Source organism: Triticum urartu, chromosome 4 (genome assembly GCF_003073215.2).
Source record: "Triticum urartu cultivar G1812 chromosome 4, Tu2.1, whole genome shotgun sequence".
Classification (NCBI taxonomy): Eukaryota; Viridiplantae; Streptophyta; class Magnoliopsida; order Poales; family Poaceae; genus Triticum; species Triticum urartu.
Window position 1 is genome coordinate 82,502,376 of NC_053025.1, and position 9,361 is coordinate 82,511,736.

The 9,361-nt window shown below is 49.0% G+C and overlaps 1 protein-coding gene across 1 annotated transcript; it reads right to left on the minus strand.

The window, feature by feature from the left end:
• Window positions 1-344: 344 nt before the first annotated feature.
• On the minus strand, window positions 345-1,922 carry LOC125550794 (probable carboxylesterase 18). The gene has a single exon (XM_048713886.1). It carries the CDS (start codon window positions 1,552-1,554, stop codon window positions 529-531), a length of 1,026 nt encoding a protein of 341 aa, XP_048569843.1. The 5' UTR covers window positions 1,555-1,922; the 3' UTR covers window positions 345-528.
• Between the last annotated feature and the right edge of the window lie 7,439 nt (window positions 1,923-9,361).

The window sequence follows — 9,361 nt, forward strand, 5'->3', positions numbered from 1 at the left end:
CGTATCATGGACAATCCAGCCAATGATGATGAACGAACAGGTAAAGTACGTGATTGAATCGCCTTATCATCGCCTTATGATAAGGCGTCTGTCCTCCAAGTGTAAACCCACCGACTTAGTACCCACGGTTTAACTGTAAATAACACGTGGTAGTAATAGGGTTTATACCTATGCAGAACAAACATTGAACAATCTGAGATCGGCGGTGGTCAAAAGCGACTCCTTCTATGGCGCCTTCACGTGTAAGTTATGCGTCTGGCGATACGACGTGAGGGAGGACAAGGCGACGAAATAAGTTTTTTTTGGAGGAGGGGGGACTGTGGGCGAAATAAGATTCTCGGGGGTCATTTAGGGATATCCGTCATTTAGTAAAAATAACACTTATTACACGTCGTCATCCGTACTGCACTACTGCTATTCACTACGAGTACTATGGTCCAGATACGTCATGCCAGCACACCCAATCCTCTTCTCCTAATTCCGACCACACAGGCGAACACTGACACTGTCGATACTGGCGCGAGCCGCTCACTTGCCGCCGTCGCTCCCGGCGACGAACTCCTTCATCCTCAGCATGAGGTCCTTGGACTCGGCGAACTCCGGGAAGACATAGAAGGCGTGGATGGCTTCGGGGTACTCCAGCACCCGCACCTTCTTTCCCTTGGAGGTCAGCATCCCGCAGTACCGCCGCTGCCAATCCTGGAGCGGGTCGTACCCGCCGACCACCACCACCGCCGGCGGGAACGCCGGGGAGTCGATGCCGGCCGCGGCCGCAGGGGAAGCCGCGTGCGCGGCCTCGTGCGTCCGGTCGGCACCTGGCGGGAGGAAGGCGCGCCACATCCAGTCGCAGCGGGAGATGGACACGATGGGCGCGCCCTCCAGCTGGAGCTCGGAGGGAGTCCGTTCCTCGCCGCCGAAGAAGGGCTGGATGGCGATGAGGCCGGAGATCCGGACGTTGGCGAAGGACGGGGAGGACATGGCGTAGCGGCGGGCGACGTGGTGGGCGATGTTGGCGCCTGCGCTGTCCCCGGCGAGGAAGCAGCGGGAGGCGTCGAGGGGCGCGACGTCGGCGGGGTGCTTCTTGGGGTCGTCGAGGAAGCGGAGCGCGGAGAACCCGTCGTCGTACGCCGCCGGGAACCGGTGCTCCGGAGAGCGGCGGTAGTCAACCGACAGCACGGCCGCGCCGCAGTACCTGGCGATGCGGCGGCACGCGGCGTCGTAGGCGAGGGAGGCCGCGGAGAGGTAGGCGAACCCGCCGCCGTGGAAGAACAGGACAACCGGGAGCGGGCCGGGCAGGCCCACGGGGTGGAAGAGGCGGGCCCGGAGCGGGGTCGCGGGGTCGACGTCGATGTCGCGGGAGGAGACGCCGTTGCGCGGGGCGGCGGAGGGCGGGACGCCGGGGTCGAGGTAGGTGAGCAGGCGGCGGTTGATTGTGCCGTCAGCGCGGCAGGTGGCGTCGGTGAGGTAACCCGCGGCGAAGATCGACAGGCGCGTCCGCCACGACATGGGCGGCGCCAGCCTCCTCGCCTTGGCCGGAGCCTTCAAATCCGCCATGGCTGCGTTCGCGTGCGCTCTTTCGAGTTGGACCGAGAGGGGGCGGCGAGATGCCGATGCGTGAGCTCCGGTGGTATTTATGGTGGTTAGTTAGCGAGAATTCTAGTCACCAACCAGTCGGAGCATGCGTAAGAGGGTCGGCCTGTCAATGGGCTGGGGTTTCCCCTTCCAGCGGAGTAATTTATGATGGCCATGTTCCTTTGTCGAGGTACCCGTGGCTCGCCGGCGACCTTGGCAACCGCTGCGATGCGATCTGCCGGAGCTTTAACTTCGCCGGCGGGTCTGTCAGTGGCTAAATCTCTTTGTAGTTGGATGGTTAAAGACAGCTTAGCCAGCCGCAATTGCGTGCTGCGCCATTAATCACGTTCTTGCTGTGAAACGAAAGAAGAATTTTACTACTCGTACTATCGTAGCACTCTTCCGTCCTAAAACTCTTGTCTTAGATTAGTCTATATAAATATATATATATATATATATATATTTAATACTAAAACATGACTTAATACATCCATGTTTAAACAAATCTACATTAAGAATTTTGAGACGAAAGGAGTACTATCGTAGTGGTCGTCATGGAGTCGTGGCTCATGGGATTGGGAGAAGAACGGTGCAGCGGAGTCCTGCACCGAGAAGTTAGGGCCTATTCGGTTTGGAGGATTTTCATAGGAAACACATAGGAACAAGGATTCCAGAGGAAAATTTTCTATAGATGCATTCGGTTTGTAGGAAATGTGTACAGAAATATCGTAGGAATACTATTCATTTTCTCTATTTTTGGAGGAAATTACACATCCACTCAAAGCTCATTTTACGCGTAGGAACAAGACGAGTCAAATGCTTAGAATGGCAAGTGCTATTCTATAAAATTCCTATACTAATTCTAATTCCTACATTATAAAATCCTCCAAACCGAATGAGCCCTTAATGGCTTCAACAACTCGTGCCGGGTACTGCCTGTCAAACGCACACGAATGTGGTGTCCTGCCTTGGGCGGCCGCCCCGCCTTACAAGGGAAACGATAATGGTGCGCGATATGGTTACTACACGACATGACATCGGTCCAACTCACGCGCTGTCTCCATTTAAATTATAGTCTACTTTTTTACTTTGAGGACGGGGCATGGATCCGTTGATTATGCAGCTAGGATAGCTACTAGCCCACTCAGTTCTAGTTTGGCTTGGACATGGAGTTTCTTTTATAAAAAAATACCAATAAGGATTAGTTTTGGATTGGTCTTATTTTTTATTTTAAATGACAAATCAGGAGTTGTGTATTATGGGCAACTAGAATATGTATGAAATGATTGTCATATCAATCTGATACATACGGTGGGAAACACGTAACTTGGTTCAAGACAAGACAACTCAAAACACATAACAGATTTCCATGAGATGCGTGCTCTTATGGCCAATGTTGTTACCACTTCCTCGTCAAAGGTTTTCGTGAAAAGAAGAGGATGTTCTTGCCCCTCGCGGGTTTTGTTAAGTTAAGTTGATGCTTCTTTTGACCATTACTTACTCAGGGGTAGGGTGGGAGCTGTCTTAAGAGACAGCAAAGGTAGATTCATTGTTGGGGAAAATGATAAGATTGACTCGTGCGCGGATGTACTGATGGTTGAAGCTCTGGCCCTAAAATTCGGTCTATAGCTGGTGCAAAGGATAGGATGCAACCGCATTATTATTAATTCGGATAATATGGAGGTGATCGACACCATGAAGGAAGGAGGACGATCGTCGGTGGCAGTGGCGGCAATTTTTATGATTATTTTTTTAGCTTGTGATTTTCCTATTTCTAGATTTGAGCACTCTAATAGAGATGCAAAAAAAGTTGCTCGTGAACTTGCCAAATTGGCTAGATTTTTGTTCATTGATGAACGGTTTGAGGAGCCAAATAATGAAACTATACCAATTCTCGTAAATGATGTAATGGTTATTTCTAATGAATAAAGCTCGGGTTTCTTTCAAAATAAAACTATAGCCTACTTTTTTGGAGAGCATGTTTTTATAAAAAGCAGAGAATAATTTACAAGAAGTGCCATGAATCCAACAAATAAGGTTGTTAGCTAGCATCCGCACACCCACCCTCAAATACATGCTACTCATAAAGATTTGAAAACACATAGGTCCGGTCGATCTCCAAGTTTGTGTCTCATCGAGAATGAGGTTAACAAATTGAGGGATACTATGTTGCTACACCACATTCCTGAACACCCTCGCATTTCTTTGCTTCCACGAGCTCCAAGCAATGAGAATGAGTAGCGAATCAAAACTCTTTCTGATTGTCTTCGACACATCTTTGCACGATCTTACCCACCACTCCTCCAGGCTGTCCTCTATGGAAGGGATGGCGATATGCACAACTAGCAAAGTGAAAACATGCGTGCCATGCATGTCTAGCATAAACACACTGCATTAGGATGTGGTCAAGAGTATCCTCTTCCTTGCAGCAAGTGAAGCACGGGGTAGTGGCCTCTTGTAGTGCATGTCGAAATCGTGTGTCAGAGGTCCAAAGCTAGTGCCAATGAAAGTAGAAAGATCCCCGCCCAAAGCCAGTGCCTCCCTGCACGCATAAACTTCCAGGATTGTAGGGTATGTTACTCCCTCAAACACCACAACTGCAGCTCCCAAGTAAACACCATGATCATCTCGATAGAACAACACCCACCGCCCCTTGTTCGTTGGCTTTGCTACTGCTCCATCCGTGGTCAGTTTCATAACTCCCTAGGGTGGCGGGATCCACCCGCCAGAGTGTTGCACTATATGACTCCCAACAACCACGCTCTGTGCACACACATTGATCTCGTTCAAATAGCGTTGAATAAAGAGTTGTGTGGAAAGAGGGTTTGGAACTCCTGTTCATGTATTGCTTTTGGTGAGCCCCTTGATACATCTCTAACGTATCTACTTTCTCTCATGCTTTTCCTCTTATTTTGGACTCTAATTTGCATGATTTGAATGAAACTAACCCCGGACTGACGTTGTTTTCAGCAGAACTACCATGGTGTTGTTTTTGTGCAGAAATAAAAGTTCTCGGAATGGAATGAAACTTCGCGAGGAATTTTTATATAATAAAATAGAATTTCTGGAGCCAAGACCTGTCGGAGAGGGGCACCTGGGTGGGCACTGTTGGGATCTATGGTAGGATGCGTCGACTTCAAATAAAAACTTCCTACGTGCAGAACAACCAAGAACATGCTACGGGAGATGGATCACAGTTTGTTACCACTAGACGCGCAGTGCCGTGCAGCGGAAGAAGAGTTGGGGCAGCGCATCCGTGTGGATCGTCTCCTCCTCGTCCGATCTCCCTCGTACAGCCGGTGGTCGGTTCCCACGTACAGGTTCGCCGGAGCGGCGCAAGTGCACCGCCTCTAACGGTATCCGCGTGTGCAGGAGGAATGTCGTGCGGCGGAATGCTAGGTCTAATCACACAACCGGCGGCGAGTGGAGGTGTCTATTCGCAACACATGCAAACCCTAGTGACAGCGCCGAAGCGATCAACTGCGTGAGTGTGCGACACCTCCACTATATATAGGCGTCCGTCGCGGGCTCAACACTTGGGCCTCGCACGGACCCTAAAGCTCATAAGTCTACTCGGCCACAATCCGAATACAGTTCAGATCACATCCGACCAGTGTCCTCGGATCCGACCTCGTAGGTTCCTTCCCTTAAGCGCGCGACCCCTTAGGTTCAAGTCAGCTTGGTCGCAGTCTGGATCATCTCCGAACTACATGGTTGATAGCGGCCTCTAGCAAGGCATGCCGAACACCAAGCAGACTATGAAGTTGGTTAGCGAACTTGTACATCATACTTCCATTCCTCTTGCCACACGATATATGTTGTCAAGCTCAAGGCGAGTCTGTCATCCTTGTGCTAGCCCGACCTCTTTCTCATTCCAGTGATGCCGACCACAAACCAGATTATCTCATAATCCTTGTCGCATGGCCATGCTTATCCTGGTCGGATCACACGAGGGGCCCAGAGTATATCTCTCCTGATCGGAGGGGCAAATCCCATCTTGCTCGACCACGTCTCGCAGCATGGTTCTGGACAAACCTGAAACCTACCTTTATAACTACCCAGTTACGGAGTAGCGTTTGGTCGGCCCAAAGCAAGTCTCTCACCATCCCGAGTACATGCGTCAGCTCAGGTCTTAGGACATAGAACATATGTTGTACTAGAGACTCGCAGATGACATATCGCTGCGTCTCATAGTTGGGTCTGTCCGACTCGAACCTTATCTCGACTCGGATCCGACTACGTCGAATCCGACCAGATCCTTCCAAGTCCATATTATCCGGTTAGCATCCAATGCTCCATGGCTAGTGAGACCAAGCCATCGACCGTGTCATATGCTAGTCTAGTTGGCTGCGCGTCCACACAGCCCTTTCGACTAGGGACCTTTTAGGACAGTCATCATACAATGCATAGTCCCACAAACAAGTCACGTACTTGCTGATACACATCATTGATAATGTCCAAGGACTATCTTTATTCATAAACACATAGGAAATATCATCATACATGATTGACTCTAGGGCATATCTCCAACAGTCCCCCACTTGCACTAGAGTCAATCAAATAGACATCGAATGCCCATAGCTCTAATGTGCCCCTCATGCTTGGGTTGTGCAAGCGGCTTAGTCAACGGATCCGCAATATTTGCATCCATGTGAATTTTCCATAACTATACATCACCACTCTTTACGATCGTTCGTATCAGGTGATATTTCCGATCTATGTGTCTGATCTTGTGGTGATTCCTCGGCTCCTTGGCTTGTGCTATGGCACCAAAATTGTCACAATAAAGGTCCAACGGTTTTACTGAGGCTGGGAAAATACCAAGATCATCCAGAAAGTTCCGGATCCAAACACCTTCCTTTGCAGCTTCACAAGCCGCAATGTATTCGGCTTTTGTAGTAGAATCGGCCACCGTATCTTGCTTGGAACCCATCCAGCTCACTGCTCTTCCGTTCATGACGTACACGTATCCGGACTGTGATCGACAATCATCTCTGTCGGTTTGGAAACTAGCATCGGCGTAACCCCTTACGATGAGCTCTTCCTTACCTCCATAAACTAGGAACATCTCTTTAGTCCTTTTCAGGTACTTCAAAATAGTCTTTACCGCTGCCCAGTGACTCTCACCTGGGTTGGCCTGGTATCTACTTGTTAGGCTTATTGCAAAAGCAACATCGGGCCACGTACATATCATGGCATACATGATGGATCCGATTGCCGAGGCATATGGAATCCTACTCATCCTACTTCGCTCATCAGATGTCGAAGGACTCTAAGTCTCGCTTAGCCTAATACCATGTGAGAGTGGCAAGAACCCTTTCTTTGCCTCACTCATGTTGAACCGCTTCAACACTTTATCTATGTGCGTGCTCTGGCTTAAGCCGAGCAGCCTCCTTGATCTATCTCTATAGATCTTAATGCCTAAAATGTACATTGCCTCACCAAGGTCCTTCATCAAAAACTTGCTATTCAATGACTCCTTGACCGAGTTCAGCATCGAAATATCATTTCCGATCAGTAGTATGTCATCCACATACAAGATCAAAAACACCATCGAGCTCCCACTTAACTTCTTGTATAAACAAGAGTCCTCTTCGCTTTTGATGAAGCCGAAACAAGTGACGACCTCATCAAAACGAATGTTCCAGCTCCGAGATGCTTGCCTCAACCCATAAATGGATCTCTTGAGCTTGCATACCTTACTAGTGCTAGTCGGATCGACAAAACCCTCGGGCTGTATCATATACGTGTCCTCAGTTAAATTTCCATGAAGGAAAGCCGTCTTGACATCCATCTGCCATATCTTGTAATCGAAATATGCAGTTATAGCTAGTACGATCCTCACCGACTTCAGCATCGCTATCGGCGAGTAAGTCTCGTCGTAGTCAATTCCTTGAACTTGTCCATAACCCTTAGCAACAAGCCGAGCTTTGTGGATCTGAACATTTCCATCCACATCGGTTTTATTTTTAAAGACCCATTTGCAACCAATGGCTGTTACGCCCGGCGGCGGATCAACCAAGTCCCAAACTTGATTCTCATCCATGGACTTTAACTCGGATCTCATGGCCTCCAGCCATGCCTCAGAATCTGGGCTCACCATCGCTTCCGCATATGTGACCGGCTCGTCGCTTTCTAGCAACAATACATCTCGCACTCTGCGCAATCTTTCCGACCTCCGTGGTTCCGGTGCCGCTTCCACTACGGGTTCCCTGATTGACTCCGGTATGATCTCATCACCAGTTGAGCCGTCCCCGAGTGGTCCTCGAATTTCTTCGAGTCAGACCGTCCTCCCACTGGCCTCCCGACTGAGAAACTCTTTCTCATGGAAAACCCCGTTCCGAGCAACAAACACTTTGTTCTCTTCCCGGTTGTAGAAGTTATATCCCAAGGTTTCCCTCGGATATCCCATGAATATGCATTTATCCGACTTGGGTGTAAGCTTGTCTGACATAAGTTTCTTGACAAATGCTTCACAACCCCAAATCTTTAGAAAAGACAAACTGGGACTCTTCCCGGTCCACATCTCATGTGGTGTCTTGTCTACGGTTTTTGATGGTACCCTGTTAAGTGTGAAAGTTGCAGTTTCTAGAGCGTATCCCCAGAATGACAAGGGTAAATCCGACTTGCTCATCATAGATCGAACCATGTCCAACAAGGTGTAATTCCTCCATTCCGATACACCATTTCTCTGTGGCGTACCCGGAGGTGTGAGCTGAGGTACTATACCTCTGCTTTTCAGATGATCATCAAACTCCTGGCTCATGTACTCACCTCCACGATCAGATCGTAGAAGTTTTATAGTCTTGCCGAGCTGATTCTCCACCTCGTTTTGAAACTCTTTGAACTTTTCAAAAGTCTCTGACTTGTGCCTCATCAAATAGATATATCCATATCTACTCAAGTCGTCGGTAAAAGTCACAAAGTACTGATAGCCACCTCTGGCAGGTGTGCTCATTGGTCCACACACATCACTGTGTATCAGTTCCAACAGCTCGGATGCCCTCTCACAACTCTTTGCGAAAGGAGACTTAGTCATCTTGCCGAGCAAGCATGATTCGCATGTCTCGAACGACCCAAAGTCGGTCAAAGTTAGCAGTCCATCATCATGGAGCTTCTTCATGCGTTTCAGACTAATGTGTCCAAGCCGGCAATGCCAGAAGTATGTCGGATTTATCTCATTGGGTTTATGCCTCTTGACATTCACTGTAACACCCCGGATGTAACCTACCTTATTTGTATTCCAACTCTTGCCTTTTCCGGCACTAAGTTATGAGATTCCTCATTGTTGGATTTTCGTCTTCGTGTGTTTTTGTCTTTGTCATGCATCTCATATCATGTCATCATGTGCATTGCATTTGCATACGTGTTCGTCTCATGCATCCGAGCATTTTCCCCGTTGTCCGTTTTGCATTCCGGCGCTCCTATGTCCTCCGGTGTCCCTTTCTACCTCTTTTCGTGTGCGGGTGTTAAACGTTTTCGGATTGGACCGAGACTTGTCATGTGGCCTTGGTTTAATACCGTTAGACCGCCTGTCAAGTTTCGTACCATTTGGACTTAGTTTGATACTCCAACGGTTAACCGAGGGACCGATAAGGTCTCGTGTGTGTTGCAGCCCAACACCCCTCCAAAGTGGCCCAAAACCCACCTAAACCTCCTCCATCACCTAGACCGTTCGATCACGATCGTGTGGCCGCAAACCGTGCTCAATTTGGAGCCTCCTAGCTCCCTCTACCTCTATAAATAGGTCCCTCCACTAAAATCCCGGGTCTCCTCTTCCCCTAACCCT

Coding starts and splice junctions, on each gene's coding strand:
- LOC125550794 (XM_048713886.1), bottom strand. CDS start 1,554: ATGGCGGATTTGAAGGCTCCGGCCAAGGCGAGGAGGCTGGCGCCGCCC.